Source organism: Oryza glaberrima, chromosome 8 (genome assembly GCF_000147395.1).
Source record: "Oryza glaberrima chromosome 8, OglaRS2, whole genome shotgun sequence".
Taxonomy (NCBI): domain Eukaryota; kingdom Viridiplantae; phylum Streptophyta; class Magnoliopsida; order Poales; family Poaceae; genus Oryza; species Oryza glaberrima.
The window spans coordinates 18,084,768-18,102,532 of NC_068333.1; the positions used below are offsets into that span (position 1 = coordinate 18,084,768).

The following is a 17,765-nucleotide window of genomic DNA, read 5'->3' on the forward strand; positions in this document are numbered from 1 at the left end:
TTCTCTCCGGGTGTTCAGATTTTCCAGGTTGATTTGAATGCGTTGTCTATAAATCGTGGTAAATGTTTCTTGATTTTTTTAACTCTTGGGACTTTTTTTTTTTTTGAAACAACAACTCTTGGGAAATTGGGTTGTTGTCAAACGTCGCGTCTGGTTTTTCTAGAGTTCGTGCGTTCTCAGCGTGGTATTCAAATTGAGACTTGATTTGGTTCTCAAAATTGTTGGATCTAGCGCAGGATTTGGTTTGAAATTGAGCATTGGCGCGGGCGGGCAGCTTTGAAATTCATGTGATTTCAAACAGTGCCAAGGCGGGAAGACGAAAATTTCCGCCAAGAAAGAAACGGCTTAACGGCAGGAAAGAGAGAGAGAGAGAGAGGGGGATGGGGAAAATGAAAGTTGAAAATAATTTTAAACCAGCTCCTTGCAAGTGGAAGCAGCCTCTATACATTAACATGTGGGTCCCACTTGCTTTGGGCCCACATGTCCGTGACACCGCCTGCACGTTCAGTATCCCATTCCCATGAAAGGTACACATACGGCTCATTAGAGTAGGGAAAACAGGAGGGTCATAAGTCAATTACTATGAGCTTCTATTGAGGTGATAGATAAAAAAAATATATGGTGTTGAATTTTTATGTAATACTATCTCCGTCCCAAAATAAGCGCAGTCATAAGTTTCCGCGTCTAACTTTAATCGTCCGTCTTATTTGAATTTTTTTATAATTAGTATTTTTGTTGTTATGCGATAATAAATAGTAATAGTACTTTACTCGTGACTTATGTTTTTATTTTTTAAAAAAATTTTTTCAAATAAGACGAACGGTTAAAGTTGGACGCGGAAAACCATAACTGCACTTATTTTGAGACGGATGGAGTAGCTAGCTCTACACATGGTTTAATATGGATATATTAATTTCATAGTGAGATAAAGAGAGAAAACAATAAAACTAATCTATTATATATATATATATATATATATATACATATATTAGCTATAGTATAAATTTATACGGAGTAGTTGTTCTGCTATTAAACTTGCTACTACGAGAGGATTAGGCTATCACAGAGTACATACTTTTTTCGTATTAGGATGTGATAGCGAATCTGGACATACTCTATATTCAAATTCGTTGTATTAGGATGTGTCATATCACATACGTACATGATATCGACAAGGGTTTACCATCCACCCTAAGGCCCCGTTCGTTTTCTCCATTGGGAAAGATTTTTCAGCGCATACGTAGTGAGAAAACTTATTAGTACATGATTAATTAAATATTAACTATTACTAACTTATTTGAATCTTATAAACAACTTTATATAAAAATTATTGAATTCTAGTTAATTTATGCCATATTGATTAGTATATTAGTGAGTAATTAGATAATTAGTGTGTAGTAGACGCAGATGTTTTTTTGTTGTGGATTCGCCACTACGTTCATCCTTGTTTCTTTTATGATATCTAATGTTTTCTATTAACAAGATGTTATCATGACAGTACTAACGCAGTATGAATCTGTGATATATACACTTAAATTAACATGAAACTAATTAATCGCTGATACTCGAGATGGAAATGAAGTTCAAGCAGAAACTAATTAGATCAAAGTTCTGACGTGGACTCTCCTCTCGCACTAGTGTTGTCACATTCCAATTCGGTGGTTGGAGATTAAAAGAGATGGTTAGAGTGGATGGCCGCATGCACCGGTTGCTGAATATCTATATGCTTAATTAGTGAGAAAAAACGTGTTTTTCCTTTTGATTTGTGCAGTCGTTTGTTGTTGCTTTGCCGCTTCCATCTAGTGATGGTCAGCACATATATGCTATGCATGTATGTAGCTGTTATTTTCTCCTGAAGACTTCAAGGAAGATTAAGTTTTTTACGTAAAACGAGATGGTATTAACGCATGATTAATTGAGTTTTAATTATTATAAACTTGAAAAATAAATTAATAGGATATTTTAGAGCAACTTTTATATAGAAAGTTTTCCCACGAAACACACCGTTTAGTAGTTTGAAAAGCGTGTCACGAAAATCTTAATCTTAATCCAACTCTTGTTAGAGTAGTCATAATCTTGCATTAGGTGAAAAGTTGGAGGCTAATCCATATAAAAAAAGTTTGTAGTTCTTTGATTTTGCCAAAGTGTCAATGCGTCATAAGTTTGATATATTTCAGTGAACGGCATCATATATAAGTTGATATTTATTGAGGTCAGTGGCGATTAACAAAGCAACAGTGTACGTATGAGGTCTGTAATTTCACTTGGTGGTTATATTTGTTGTTGAACTTTGGAGTAATTCTGAGGTAGAAGTAGAGCGGTAGATCGATGAACCCAAACCAGAAATAGTCAAAAAGGAAAAAAAAAAAGAGAAGCTTTGCAAAAGGCAAAATTTACTTTGAGATATTCTTGGTTAAGTTCGTGGCATTTGCTATTGGATACTCTCGTTTTGTGGATTTGTCATAGGACATTCTAGTTTTACAGTTGTTTGATAAAAATACACTTTGACCATTATTTTAGTGGATTTAATATATTCTCTTCCAATGGAGCTATAAAACTGCAAAATAAAAGTTTAGCTGAATTTAAATATATTATGCAAATTCAAAACTTGTCCAAAGTTGTGGAAACGAGAATTGCCAAAGATTTTTAAAAAATCGAACAAAGAAACAAATTTGAACAAATATTGGTTGCATTTAAATAAATATTTGTAAAATGTTTTTATTTCTGTAATTTGAGACAATTTTTGAATTTTGCAAAATATGTTTAGATCCAGTCAATATTTGTTCAAAATTACATCTTGCAAGGTGACCTAACGATAAAATCATCTTTTCTTCATTTAAAGATGATATATTGAAATAATGGTCCAAATGTCTCTTACTACCTCCCAAGAAAGGTATTAGGACTGAGAGAGTAGTAAAAAATCGTAAAACTGTGTGCTATATAATAAAGTACACAACTAAAGTATTCTTAAGCAAATGTCGTGGATTTAGAGTCTCCTAGAGCAAATTTTACCTCAGATATTGGTGTGTGCCTTTAATACACAGTTGAATAGTACACCATACACCCAAAGTGCGATTTAATGCATATATATACCCACAAGATATGCACACATATTTATACTCATAAAATTGGATAGCATTAGTACCCAATTTAAGATTTGAACACAAGTGAGCGGAATGCACAACTTCAAGCACCAGGACTAGCTTACATGGCCACTTATATATCAAGATCTTATTTATGGAAGGGAGTAGTCCTTAATTAAGAATTTCCTCATCAGATTATATATAAAAAAAGATTTTACGCTCCTTTCAAGATGCTTAAATTGAACAGATTGCTGAGAGGGGAGGTCATATTTCAATTTCGAAATGTCCATCTGAATACCTGTGTTAATTTGTACGAACACGTACATGGCCGTTTCTTCCACGCACCCGACGAAAGAAAATGACTCGGCAACCATCAAGTTTTCTGCTCATTGCCTTTTTTGAAGAGCAATCCACGCAACAATCTGTCCTCTTTTTAGTCCTTGTATAGATTGTATGAACTACCTTCATTTTTTTAAAATGCTTGTTTTCCAAAGCATGGCGTCTCAAATGAAGCAAAACAAGGTCTGATCAATTCAGCAGTTTTGTTAAATTTTCCTCACAAGAGGCTTTGTTAACAATGTGCTAGCAATTTGTCTGGTTGAAGAGGAGGAATTAATTCAAAGCATGCATGGAACTAATCCTAATCCACTCCTAACAATACTTTTTCAAGAGGGTGAAAAAAAAAAGGAAATGGCATATGTCACTGTTGGAACAATGGAGATGGTTGGCCCCAAAGGTTTCTTTCCAAACAGTTGAAAGGAGCCTCTCTCCAACTGTTCACAAAGTATGTCACATTTCTCACCCACCAAATCTTCCCTACAAAAATATAATCCCCACAAGCAACACCACACCCCCAAGTCCTTCTCCACCTCTCACTTTCTCCCTCATCTTCTCTCTCTAGCTAGCTCTTCTCTTGCATATATATATATGCTGTGACACCAGTATTTCATGTTCTGGGAGTAGCAAAGCACATGTCAAGATTGTTGATGCTGGCTACTACTGCTACAATGGAGGAGGAGATGCTGGAGGAGCAAGGTGAAAGCAGGAGAGTGGTCAGGTTGGAGCAAGAGGTGCTGATCCACATCCAGGTCAGGAGGATCAAGCAGGAGGATGAGAAGGCCAGGGTGCTTCTCCAGAGGCTGCAGCTGCTGGAGATGAGGCCCACCGCCACCGCCGTCATCGGTTTCCGCGAGCCGGCGCGCCCTCCCTCGCCGTCGCCGCTACGCCGCGCTGGTCAGGCCATCTCCGTTGGAGATTGAAGGGGGGGGGGGGGGGGGGGCATTTTTCTTTCCCTTGATCAATGTGGTGTAAATATGTAGGAGAGTTCAGAGTGTTTCAGGTTTTCAGTTCATGTGATCCATCCATGGATTGGCATAACTTGATGTGTTCTCTTCCTTTGTGCCGCTTAAATACAATTGAGCCGCTTAAATTGCCAGGTTGCATTGTGTTGGTTTTTCTCTTTGATCCTTTCTTGGCCGGAATAGCTTCAGATAAGAATGCAGAGGTCACATCAGCAAGCAAAGCGGATGAAGCAAAGAGGGAAGATTAGCCACTCAAACTTTGTATAATCCATAGACAGCAGATTGGACCAGAAAACATGGATTATGTCATGCTTACCATTGGATGGATGACAAACCGATGAATCGTGTCATTCCAGTAAACAACAAAGTGAATATTTTTTCCTTGGTGTTGCCGACAAGGTAGACTAGTGAAAGATCCCATCTACCAGATTAGAAGTCAGCATCAACATTGGAGAAGAAAAATCATACTAGCAATTACTACTACCTGATAAAGAAAACTATTGCCGTTAAAGGACATCCAAGACTTGGGATAATATAGACTAAACTACGTAACTTCTACGGATGATGATGAGTCATAAAATCCCAGGATTTACTTTTGTTTGGGAAGCTTAACACGACAATCTCAAGAGCAAGCAGCACCAAAAAAAAAAAAAAAACCCTAGGGTTGCAAATCCCAGATAATCACTACACACCACAGTTGCGTCTTCTTCAAACTTCTAGAGGCAGAGTTTGTTTTTGCAAACCTAAGCAGAAAGTTCTCTGCTTCCAGGAGTACTACAGCTCAATCGGGCTAACCTATCATAACGATAATCTTGCAACAGATGCTTATAGAGCAGTTGTGACAAAATGGCTGCCACCACCGTTAGGTCTGCAGCGATCAGTCGGTCTTCATTGCCTCAGCATGATAAGTTTCCAGGTCTTTGTCCAGCTCATCTGCAGTCTTCCCAGCTTGCCTCCTTCCGCGACCACGGCCCTGGAATTGACCACGGCCCCTGACACTGCCAGTGCCACGGCCCTGGAACTGGGACTGGAATGGGGCACGACCCCTGCCACGCCCTCGGCCCCGGCCAGCTTGGAAGGCACCACGGTTATATCTATTACTGGAATGGCAAGTTCAGGTGACAGATCAGCAAAAAGATCAATAAAGTTTCAACACATTTGTGGTGTTTTTCAGTTTGGTTGTGTCAACTAGGGAAAAACACAAGCAAGATGAAATTGTCACCAACCACCGCCAAAAGTGAGAATAACTAGTAGAAAACAACCTTATTTTCTTCTTTGTATGTCACAAATGCATACAGTATCCATGACTAAACTAGGAAAAATTGTAGTATAGCAGGAACAGGTGGAAACATGATTAATTTATGCTAGACATGTAGTATAAGATGTAAACCTGAAACTCTGCACATTACATGCCTCTTATTAAAAACAAGAAATTGGTTACAATAATAACCAAATGGCAGTTGCTTTACTGTAGATCATGATGCTTTTAAAATAACCAAGCAAAATGATGTGGTCACTATTCGCTACTAGTACCAGATAAGTAACAGAATAAATTACACAGCTAAGAAAATGATACTGTGAGAAGCCTTACACTGTAGGACCTGTTGGTCTACTGCTGGAACCACTGCCACGCTGGCCAATTTCAGGCCTGAAATATATTTATTTTTGTTGAGATTTATAGAAAAATAAGGTAGATTGACTGAATGGTTGATAGGTATATAGCTTTAAAGGCTCAGAGAAAAATGAAAACAACAAAAGCCCAACATAGCACATTTTCAAACTGGAGTTAAATTTCACAAGTTATCAATTGACTTGCAACACACAACTGCTAATGAACGTGACGAAACATATTTATCAGTTGAACTTTTATCCGTTTTCAGACTATAGTCCTTCCTAAATATGGCTAGCTCATTAGAATATTTCACACAATACTAGAATCTGCTAAGTAAACAGCTCATATTGGCAGTGACAAGTTAAATTAGCACATATACTGGCCCAACAAGAAGTTTACTTAAAAATATTACAACTCATCAAACAAATTATCAGCCTCTAAAGTAACACATGAACAGAAGCTTGTAGACATGCCATATTGTTAGCAGAAAAAAGAAAGAAGAGTTTATCTGCAAGCAATTAGGAGTTCTGATAGCCCAGTATTCAATATTTAACTTGGGACATACAGACTGCATTGTGATGTGTGATCCAGCTTAGGTTCCAGGTATGTCATTTTCTTTTTGTCCTTGGAAGCTAAATAAGAAATTGAGATACATAGAAATGGAAGGATTACTCACGTCATAACAACTGTTCTTGTAGGTCTGCCATTAGAAGCCCCAACCACATTTATGCGAGGTGTCATAGGCAAACCTAAGTCACTTCCAATAACTTCTATCTTCATAGCTTTACCATCAAGCAGAACATTATTGTAACGTTTCAATGCAGCAATTGCATCACTTCTCCTAGTAAACACCACTTCTGCTGTGCCCTGCAGAAATTTAACAAAAAAAGATATTAGCACAATAATCGAGGCAAGAGGCAGGTAGCAAAAGTTTCAGTGATCACAAAAGTTCATTTATCATTTTCTTTTTGCAGAATAAGCACCGCAAATGGACACTGTTTACATGCTGTTAATTTGCTAGGCCAGCTAATTAGTACATAAGATTGTGTATATATAAATTTTTTTGACCAGAAAACAGAGAGGGAGGTCCCCACGCTATATATAGTACATAATTATTACAACAAATACATGTATTTTGCAAATGTACTCTAAGCAGATCACCATTTTATGGAGTTTCAACCAGAAAAGCTCAGCAAAGTTCAATGTGTGAAAGAATAAGAAAGACATAATCCCTACATATATATTACTAAAAACAAACATTTCCTATGTTTGTCTTCTTGCTGTTATCTCAAACGCAAGATAATCACTAAGATACATATTATCCTATTGTTGTTTTATTGTTCTTGGTAAATCTAATGCAAGGCATAAATCTGTGCACTGGAAGTTTTCATCCATAAGACAAGGTATAATTATACCTCATATGTGATCATCTAGAGCGAACTGAAAGTACTGAGTGGGAAGATGACAAGGTGTGTATGGTTTCCCTTGAAACAATGCAAATTGGTTCACCGATGAAGAAAAACATCACTTTGAGTTTACATATAATACCTAATTGAAATCAAAATATGCTCTATTTGTAAATATGATAAGAAGTACAAACATTTGGGCGCCCATAACCATCAAAGTGAACAGCAAAGCGCTTCAAGTGACCAACTTCTGAAAACAGCTCCTACAAGGCGAATTGAAAATGTTAGCCTGTCAACTCTATATCCAACAAGAATAGTGAAAAGAAATATCCCAAAAAATTAATTAGTCTAACAAACCTTTATATCCTCATTGGAAACCCCATAGTCCAAGTTTGAAATGTACAATTTTGTACCAGTTTCAATTCCACTAGCTGCCATACTATCACTAAACAGATCAGGTCTCCAGGTCATGTCTTTGGTTCTGCTAAAAGACTGAAAATGGCCAAACATCCAGCATGTGAGAAAATGTGTCATCACAGAAGCATATCACCTCAAACTGTTCTGTATGATCATGGCAACTATCATTAGTAATATCAATCTATATGGTAGAGCAGAAATAAGCAGCTTGACTATGAAAATGCTGCATTAACTTAAAATGGAGAGGAAGAGAGTTCCACCAATATCACAAGCGGAGTAGATAAATGGCTAGAGCATTTTCTCTGGAGACATCCTAGAAGCACTTCACCATAGCAGATCCCAAAGCTGTCAGATGAGAGCTGCATTGAAGTTCCAGGTATTGCACAAGGATCAATGAAGATCCTTCCTTCGGCACCACATGCAGATTATATATCGAATTGCAAGAATACCACAAACTTCTTTTTTTTTCTTTTCATTTGGTTCGATCCATATGTGTGACAAACCTCCTTTTCCATTTATTTCGATCCATTTGATCGAAGAGCAGTTGCTGTCCTTCAAAGTTCCCACTAGATGTATCCACCAGTTATTTCTGCCACTCCATAAATGAAACCTTAGAAATAATCTACCCAATCAAAGTTTTTCACAAGAGATTAACAGCAAAGGAGGAGAGCATTCACTAGCGTGGCATTGGTTCCCCTTGAGTTCTCTAGGAACATCAAATTGTAAAAACTTTGGGCTGTCACCCTAGTTGGGCCAGCTCCCTGTAATCTCATTTCCTCGTTAACCAATCGGCAAAACCACTGCCTTCTCCTCTAAAAAAGGAAAGACTAATAGCAAAGCTACTTCTTCCTCTCCTCCACCTCCACATGATAGAGAGATGCTCTAGCCAAATCCAACTCGACAAAGGCTCGCTCCATTAGTGATAACTTCTGCCCCTCCACATTGTACAAAATCTTAGAGATGCTCTCTCTTCATTCATTCAGTAATTTATTTTTTTTTAGCGTATTCAGGAGAAATCTGACCATGAACAAAAACACAGCGTCAGTTTCGGTGGCCTTGCCTTAGCAATAGTGCGCGCTGATGGCCGCGAGTTAACCCCGAGGCCAAGGGGCCCTCGAGGAGGCATCCCTGATCTTCCACGCAGCACATATCCACCTCTCCCACCACCACCTCCACCACCTCCACCACCTTGAACACGGCCACCACCACTAACCCTATCCCCACCCCTCCTGGCGTAATACGCCATAATCCCAAACTCGCTTCGGTCAGATCAGATTAACACGGTTCTTCTCCTTCTTCTCCAACAATCAAACGATGAAAAACCTGCAACATTACAAGGCTCGATCAGGGGGGGAGGCGCGAGGCGCGAGGCGAAGAGAGGAACCTCTTCCAGATCTAGAAGAAGAGAGGGGGGTAGGGTTAGGGCAAAGAGAGAAGGTGCGGTGCGGTGCGATGCGATGCGATACTCACCGGCGTTGCGAGGATGCAGAGTAGGAAGCAGCAGGACGCCGGCGGCTGCTCGCCGCTGCTCGGCCGTGCGGAGGCGGAGGCGGCGGCGGCGGCGGCGGCGGAAACGCGAGGAGAGGAGGAGATGTAGTAGAGAAGGAAGCAAAGGTGGAGTCAATGAAGAGGATAATTGCGCTGGGCTATTTGTTTAGCGGTATGGGCTTTCATGTGGGCCGGTCTGAGTCGAGTACGGCCCAGCCCGGCTGAAACGGAATCGAGAAGGTGAACCTCATAGGAATAAGCTTATATCGGAAAGGAAAAAGTACACCGAAGGTCCCTCAACTTGTCATCAGGATAAAAAAAGTACTCGAACCGTAAAACCAGATATGTGGGGTCCCTTAAATAACAAAACTGGACACCCAAGATCCTTCGGTGGTTTTGACCCCGGTTTTGGTCTACGTGGTGGCTGAGTCAGTGTGGGACCCACGTGGGCCCCACATGTCAACATGCCACGTCATCACTCCCTCTCTCTCTTTCCCCTCCTCTCCCTTTCTCCCATCTCTCTATCTCTTTCTCTCTCTCTTTTCTTCTGCAAGCTGGCCGGTGAATGGGGAGGAGGTCGCCGGGGCGATGAGGTGGCGGCGGTGGCTGCGATGCGGGAGCAGGCCACCCGGGTCAGATTCTTGCACCGGCCAAACTCTCCCAGGATGGTGCTGGTGAACCGGTTCCCGAACAGCTGAAGAAACTTCGCCGGTGAACCGGTGAGATTGTTGACGTCCAAACCGAGAGCCCACATAGCCGAGCAGTTGTAGAGGCGGCTCGGGATGCCGCCGGCGAGGGAGTTGTTGGAGAGGTCAAGCAGTTGCAGGCTCGTCAACTCGCCGAGCTCCGGCGGGATGCCACCGGTGAAGTTGTTGTCGTAGAAGACTAGCTGTTCGAGCTCGCCGAGGCGGCCAAGCTACGGCAGCGTGACGCCCGTCCAGTTGCAATGCCGCGGCAGCGCGCCGCCGCGGACGGCGTCACCAGTTGGCCAGAGGCAGAGTAGATAGGGTTCACAATGACGGTGGTGTTCCAGTGACTTGCGACTTCGAGGAGATGGTTGTTGGTCTTCGTTTCTTCTGTGCGGTCCCGATGGTGGCGACAACACAGAGCAAAGGCGACTGAGGCGGCGACGAGATGCGGCTGGAGCAGCAGCCAGCGGCGGAGAGAGAAGGATAAGAGAGGAGCAGCGGCGAGGTCACATCCTCCTCTCTCCCCTCCCTCTTCCTCTAGATCTGCTCGACGCCGTTGCAGGCGGTGGATCGGGCGGCAAGATCCACCCATCCCCAAGCCATGAAAGGGCGGCAAGATCCACCCATCCCCACTCGGCGGCGGCACGCACCTGCCAGCCATCGGGTGCGGCTGCTTCGACTGCTACACCAGCTTCTGGTCGCACTGGGACTGCTCCCCAAGCCGCAAGCTCATCCATGACGCCATCGAGGCGTTCGAGGACCACCTCGCCACCGCCGAGTCATCCACCCCTCCATCGTCCTCCTCCTCCAAGCGCCACGACAAGGGCAAGTGTAGGCCACCTCTGCCGTCGCCGATGTCCCCCAAGGTCTCCCCGGTGTAGCAGCAGCCGCCGCCGAGAAGGTCCATGACCCCTTCCCTCCCCCATCCTCCCTATTCCCTCCCCTTCCTCTGCCACCTCGTTGCCCCGGTGACCTCCTCCCCATCCGTCGGCCGGCTTGTAGAAGAGAGAGAGAGAGGAGAAAGGGAGAGGAGAGGAAAGAGAGAGAAAGGAAGTGATGACGTGGCATACTAACATGTGGGGCCCATGCTGACTTAGCCGCCATGTAGACCAAAACCGGGGTCAAAACCACCGGAGGACCTCGGGTATCCGGTTTTGTTAGTTAAGGGACCCCGCATATCTGGTTTTACGGTTTGAGAATGTTTTTTATCCCGATGACAAGTTGAGGGACCTTCGGTGTACTTTTTCCTATCAGAAAAACTATACAACGGATTCCATCGTACGGAATCAGCTCTCGCATGGTGGCCTTGCTGGCTGGCACTGATAGCTTTATGGACTCCATGTCAGCATATATGCTACAGATGGCCAAAAGGTCCAGGGCCGATGGCCTGGCCTATGGCACGTGGTTTTGGCCCGTGCTAGGCACATCGCGACTCCCTTTCTCCCTCAGGCCGACAAGTGGGACCGCGGGACCCACTTGTCAGGTCCATCCCCAACCTCCATCCAAGCCGGCCGGCAACTGCCGAAGCCGCCATACCGCCCTTTTGCCGCCCACGTCGCCACCGATTCCGGCTCCTCCCGCTCGCGCCCTCGCGCCCAAACCGCATGAAATCGGTTCCCCTCCACCTCCTCCACACTCTCCCCACGTTTTCCCCAAAAAATCGCGCCGGGATCGAGCTCCACTTCGCCCACGATGTCGCCCACGTCGCCGGCCGTTGCCGCTCCAAATTCGCCACTCCTCGTCCTCCCCATTGCTCCTTCGCGCTATAAAAAGCCTCCCCGTGCTCTCCTATTCCATTTCCCCTTCCTCCCCGAGCTCCTCGCGCCCCCTCCCGCTCTCCCCACGCCGAGCCATGCGCCGCCGCTTATCGTCGAGCTCCAGCCGGCCGCCACCGCCGCTAGGGTTGCCGCCGCGCCAATCCGCCACCGCCGTTAGCTTCGCCGCACCACATAGCACCCCGGCATCCACTTTATTTCTCCGAACCACCGCCGTGACGCCGCGTCCACGCGCAGCCCGAGCCACCGCCGTTTTTGCCGCCTCCAGCCGCCTCTTGCCGCCGCTCCCGTCGTCACCAAACCGCGCCACCGCCGTCGTCGGCATCACCGTGCCTATCTCCACCCCGGTAGCCGCTCCTCTCCCTCAAATCGCCACCGCAACTACCATCCCACCGTGCAAGCCGAGCCATCGCCCTTTCCACCGCTTCCGGCTGCTCCCCGCCGGCGAGACAGGCCTCGCCCGACTGTGCTGCCGCCACCCTCAGCACCGCCGCGCTCCACCGCTCCTCGGCGTCCACTCCTCTTCGCCGAATACCCACCGGAGTCCCAACCACCTTGCGTTCCGGTGAGTTCTGCCCTAAGTTCCATCGCCGGCGTTGTTTTCCCACCGCTTCGGTCGCCCGTTTTCCTCCCTAACCCATCCAATCTCTTCCTCAGGTCTCGCCGATCCTCGGCCTCCCCTCCTCCTGTGCCGGACGCCGCCAAATCGTCGTCGTCGTCCTCGCCCGAGGGACGCCGCCGCCTCCTCGCCTCCCTCCGTCGGCCACCTCTCCCTGCTGTTAGCCGCTTGGTGAGCATCCCTCCTCTCCTCCCCGCTCCCTTCCATCGCTTGCTGGCCGCCGCTTCCAGTGAGGACCTCTCCTCCCTCCCCTTTTTTCCCGTCCTCCTTTCTTGCCGGCCACCACCTCTTGGGGTGCGCCGCCGCCCCCCGTGCGCGCCGCTGTCCTCCGCCCGCCCGCCGCCGTTCCGCGTCGCCGGCTGCTGCCGCCGCCGCACCTTGGCTCGGCCGGGCCGGCTTTGTGCCGCGCCAGTGGCCCTGGCCGTTGTTCTCCCCTCGGGCCGACCTGGGTCGTCCATGTGGTGGACATGCGCCCGAGGCGGCGGTGGACCGTGTCCACCGTGCGCCCTCCCCCTTGTGCCGCTGACGTGTGGGACCCGCCTGTCGGCGCCGGTTCCCCTTGCTGACGTCCGCGAATGCCTTTTCCTTTGAGAAAATAATTATTAATTGCGTCATAAATCGGTAATAATTCTAGAAATTCATTAAAACGGCTCAAAACTTCTAAAATTCATGTCTAATTCATACGAACTCCGAATTGAGCCATTCAAGTTGCAAAATTCATCTAAAATTGGGATCTACATGTTTGTTTACTTTTTATGTACTGTTTCCTTGGTTTTATTAGTGTTTTTCCTCGTTTTGCATGCCAACGAGTAGATTCCGCCATTTCGGAAGTCTGCGGTCGCAAGGATAAGAGTTCAGAAGATCCAAGTAAAGAAGCAAGGGAAGTCACACATTCCCCCTTGAGCATGTTGATCCCAATTTACAAATGTTTTACCGTTTGCAAATAAATATGCATGTTTTGCTAATTACATGGGATCAGGGTTTACCTATCTGCTCGCTTGTGCCATGTTTACTTGATATCTATCCTTTGTCAATCGTGGGTAATAAATCGACTAGCTCATGTTACTTATGTGACACATCTAGAACTATATGCTTAGCCATGCTTAATTGCTACTAGCTCAGTTGATGGGATAATTACAGTTTTAGACCTGTTAGTATCATGACGAGCCGCGTGCTCGAGACACCCGACCATGTTGCATTGGTCGTAATTATCCATCTAAAATGCGACTGAATGGTGGGCTGTGGGTGCATGGTTTTGCGAGTCGCACCCATGGCAATTAAGGACCGATTTACGGGAAACCCTAGAAGACTTACAGTGCTTGCCACAAGCGAGAATGGGTAACTGCCTGATCTGAAGTATAGCTCGACCCTTTCCTAGGCACCGGTGGCGAGGGTGGGCGTGATGGAGTTGGGTCGGCCGGGGTGTCCAATTGTCCAGCTGCCGGATTCACCGCGGTGCACGAGGGGACTGCCTGCTGCCTTGTGAGGAGTGGGGGTGAAACCTTAGCGTGGTGTGGATGGTCAGGGGAGAGTTATATGAAGGGTCTTGTCACAATCACTCGACGTGGTGACATGTTCATCATGGGCACATGATGACACGGTGACATGTCGGTGGATTATGTCTTGTGGGTACAGTTATGCACCTCTGGCTAGAGTAAAACTATTCGAATAGCCGTGCCCGCGGTTATGGGCGATCGAGCAGATTCACCGTGATTAGTCTCACCCCTGATAAATCAACCCAATGCACTGTAGTTCAGGTGGGTTGGTTGGGCCTGTTCAACGTGGTGTAGCGTTGATCAATGGAGATTTAATATTACCTTAATTACTCAACTGTCTTACTGTTTTGCGCAATAAATGTTTTACAACCGCCTTTATGCAAATAGCCACAAGCCATTCTTGAATCCCCTTGCACGTCTGCATTGTTGATGTGGCTTGCTGAGTACGGTGGTTGTACTCAGCCTTGCTATTATTTCCCCCTTTTCAGAAGTGTAGTGATTCTGAGCTGAAGACGAAGTTAGAGGACTAAGGCTTAGACCCCAGTTGAGTTTTGCGTGTGGAGTGGAGCTGAAGCCTCGCTAGGATCGCCTTTTTCCGCTGCTTCTACTTTCGTTTCGGTGTGAGGACTAAGTGCCTCTTCTGTAAGTATTTTACGCTTTATTTGCGTTTGGAACTGTATATTACTTATCGCTTCATTTACGTTTGGAACTGTATATTACTTGTCGTTTTGTGTACCCTGGCTGGTCCTGGACAGGGATTTAATACACAAAATAGTCTGGAAATTTGGGTTAAATTTCTGGGTGTGACACTGGTGTTGGCCCATGTCAGTCCGACCCGACCGTCGGGCCGTGTCTGGGCCTCGGCCTCGGCACAGTGGGCCGACCCAGCATGGCATAGTCCAAGAAAAAAAGTCTATTTTGCCTCCCTCAGCTTTTCCTCTTAGTTGAGTCTCATCCCCTTGTTGACAACATAAATGTTATTCAATACACAATAAATCAATTACGGTCTTTCTATTTGAGTAAAAATATAATAAAACTTATAAAATCCATAACTAACTCATATGTACTCTGTTTAACTCCATTCAAAATGCAGAAAATTCATAAAAATACCCCAAATCCATTCAAAATCCTAGTAGGCTTTTCGCTGACACACTATATACTTCATCTTGAGCAAATTTTGTAAATTTTTATTATATATATAGTTTCATCCTATTGTGCATATGAAAGAGGATTAGCTCTTAGATTTTTTATGAACTAGACCCATGTTAAGAACCTTATTCATATTAGCTAATCTTCGGTGTGAAATCGTTATCATCTAGTGAGTAATGTCTATTCGCTATTGCTAGCTCATGCACGCAATGAAGTTTCCAAATACAGACAATATTAAAGGCTGATAGATATGCTAGCTATTTGCACATTAGCCACCGTTTTTATCAGGCAAACATTAACTTGCATTTATTCGTTTGATATTCTCGAATGTGTAAAATAATTTCTTTCCATAATCTAGTGATTGTTGCGATATGATCTTCCATTATAAACCACCATATTCCCCTACTTTGAACTCACATCAATCTAACCATTTCCCATCAATCCATAGGTGCAGTCTTGCTAGAAAGTGGTGAATCGTGAAGGCCATGGCTCGCAACAAGGTGAAGTTGTAGCGGATCATCAATGATGCAAAGTGGCGGGCGGCATTCAAGAAGCGGCTCAAGGGCTTGAAGAAGAAGGCAAGCGAGTTGTCGACACTATGTAGTGTGGACACATGCCTCATGGTGTATGGTGAGGGCGAGGTGCAAGCAACAGAGGTTTGGCCATCGGTGCAGGAGGCGACGAGGGTTCTTGAGCGCTTCAAGGCCATGCCACAGCTAGACAGATACAAGAAGACGATGGATCTGGATGGCTTCATCAAGGAGCGCACCGACAAGCTCCAAGAAAAGTTGCACAAGGTAAGGCGCGATGCCGATGAAAGCGAGACCAAGATACTCATCGTTGAAGCCTTCTATAGCCGCTGCGCAGGCCTCGAGGATCTTACCATCGAGCAGCTTACCAGCCTTGGCTGGATAGCAGATGCACAACTCAAGATCGTCAACAACCACTTCCAGAAGTTCCGTGAGCAGGGCTTGTTACTGGAATCCGCATCACTGTCAGGCATGAACGTACCACCTTACACCATTGCAGGCTACCTGGCTGTGGAGGAGGCACAAATGCAAAGAGAAGGTTGGCTCATGAATATTGCAAGGGGCATTGGCTCATTGGGGTACAACGGGTTCGAAGGCAGCAGCGGAAGCGCCACAGCCGAACCCAATGGTGACATGGTGCAGCATTTGAACAAGGGCGCATGATTCTCATGGGACAATCAGGGTTTTCATTCCCTTATCAGCAAGGAGGGGTTCATTGTCATATGCATGCTTCGCAAGGATGGGCTTCTTCTGAAATGATGTACTGCAGGAGAAACCATGGACAACTATCAGTTTTGCAACCCAATATCTCATCCATTTTTTTTATTCGAACATTCCATTTACTTTTTTAATCACAATATCTATTTTCCCTTTTATAGATCCCTATAATATATTCTTATCATTTGGTTCTTTTGCTTGTGGTATTTAATTATTAGCTTAATGGTTAAAAGAATGAAAATCCTATCATTTTTATATATTTTAGGGCTGTCTAACCTAGTACTACATAAAATGGAATACTTAAAATAAATCATGTCAAATAGAGAATTCAAAACTCATGAAAAAGGGATAGTTTGGAACATCGGACATTCTGACAAACATATCAGAATTTCAGTCCAAGATTTTAAGTCCAAACAAAGAACCCAAAACTCTGGAAAACGAACATTTTGATGGAATGGATATTTTGACCTTGCATCGGATGTTCAGGTCATTTTTAACTCGCTCAACCTAAGAGCTTGGTTATCTGAAAAAAGAGAGTATGATGGCCCGACACTATGACCTTACATCAGATGTGCCAATCGTTTTCAACTTAGCTCAACCCAATAGCATGGTTCACATGAAAAGAAGAATCCAATACATCAGATATTCCGGAAAAACACCAAATATTCTAGTGCCGAAGAAGAACACTTCAAAAAAATTGATAGTTACACTTCAAATGTCATCCCGGGATAGTACAACATTCCTAAACTCAAAAAATCGAGAAATTACATATATCGTTGAGTCCTGATGCCATCTGTCCACAATTGTTTAGTCGAAGGGTCAATACCCGACTACAAAAATGTGGGTTTGTAGGGCAATTGTCACGCAATGAAGTTTTCCCTGTTAGAGCATTTAATGCATTTAATAAATTGCCTAAAGAAATTGTTTAAATTAACCTAGAGTGAAGGTCTAATTACAAATCATAATTTATAAGTGGTCATGCCTAGATGTGAATTTTCTTGAGTTCTCCATGCCAAAATACACTAACTGGTTTTTTAGTCAAATTTTCAGAGCATAGGAACTAATTTTAATAGTTAAAAAAATCAATTATCGGAATTTCTAAAACCGTAAATCCTTTGCTTTTTTTTTCCCTCTAATTGGTCGTTGGGCCGAAAGTTGGCCCAACTCCTTTCTCCCCCACACGCCTGCTCTGGCCTGCCAGAGTGCCGCTTCCTTTACTGGTGGACCAAGGCCCAACCCAACGGGTTGCTCGCACCGCCTTCGCTTGGGGATGCCGACAGGTGGGTGGGCTCATCCTCAACCTCCAGCTGGAGGAGGTGGGCTGACGTCAGCAAATATCCGTGCCTCCCCCACGCCTTCCGCACCCACGCTACATGCCCTGAAGGCCGAGAGCCACTCTCGCACCCTGTCCTCTCCACCTTTTCCCTCACTCACTCACCTCGCTCCGCCGTGTCCTCGAACACCCCCACCACGCCGCCGTTCG

The 17,765-nt window shown here is 44.8% G+C and overlaps 2 protein-coding genes and 1 pseudogene across 4 annotated transcripts; 2 read left to right on the forward strand and 1 right to left on the reverse strand.

Moving 5' to 3' along the window:
* Nucleotides 1-4,924: 4,924 nt before the first annotated feature.
* LOC127782273 (THO complex subunit 4D-like) lies at nt 4,925-10,024 on the reverse strand. 3 transcript variants are annotated; one of them, XM_052309404.1, is made up of 7 exons: nt 9,290-9,821; nt 8,880-9,142; nt 7,760-7,894; nt 7,597-7,665; nt 6,673-6,863; nt 5,976-6,032; nt 4,925-5,484 (listed from the first exon to the last, which is right to left on the reverse strand). In XM_052309404.1, the coding sequence occupies exons 2-7, from the start codon at nt 9,063-9,065 to the stop codon at nt 5,262-5,264; spliced, it is 861 nt and encodes a 286-aa protein (XP_052165364.1). In that variant the 5' UTR covers nt 9,066-9,142; nt 9,290-9,821; the 3' UTR covers nt 4,925-5,261. The 3 variants fall into 3 exon arrangements, with proteins under 3 accessions (XP_052165364.1, XP_052165365.1, XP_052165366.1); XM_052309405.1 differs by lacking the exon at nt 5,976-6,032 and having other exon boundaries at nt 9,290-10,024; XM_052309406.1 differs by lacking the exon at nt 9,290-9,821 and having other exon boundaries at nt 8,080-9,014.
* Nucleotides 10,025-10,089: 65 nt separating this feature from the next.
* LOC127783094 (uncharacterized) lies at nt 10,090-10,877 on the forward strand. The gene is made up of 2 exons (XM_052310355.1): nt 10,090-10,170; nt 10,605-10,877. The coding sequence occupies exons 1-2, from the start codon at nt 10,090-10,092 to the stop codon at nt 10,875-10,877; spliced, it is 354 nt and encodes a 117-aa protein (XP_052166315.1).
* A 4,643-nt stretch (nt 10,878-15,520) lies between these two features.
* LOC127782274 (agamous-like MADS-box protein AGL80) lies at nt 15,521-16,419 on the forward strand (annotated as a pseudogene).
* The last annotated feature ends 1,346 nt before the right edge of the window (nt 16,420-17,765 follow it).

Bases quoted from the DNA above. Each gene is read 5' to 3' on its own strand.
- LOC127782273 (XM_052309404.1), bottom strand. From the start codon at position 9,065: ATGGCGTATTACGCCAGGAGGGGTGGGGATAGGGTTAGTGGTGGTGGC. The intron at 7,666-7,759 runs GTTTGTTAGACT...TTCGCCTTGTAG, and splicing joins TTTCCAATGAGGATATAAAG to GAGCTGTTTTCAGAAGTTGG. The intron at 6,864-7,596 runs GTTTGTACTTCT...AAATTTCTGCAG, and splicing joins ATGGTTATGGGCGCCCAAAT to GGCACAGCAGAAGTGGTGTT.
- LOC127783094 (XM_052310355.1), top strand. From the start codon at position 10,090: ATGCCGCCGGCGAGGGAGTTGTTGGAGAGGTCAAGCAGTTGCAGGCTC. The intron at 10,171-10,604 runs GTGAAGTTGTTG...AAGCCATGAAAG, and splicing joins GCTCCGGCGGGATGCCACCG to GGCGGCAAGATCCACCCATC.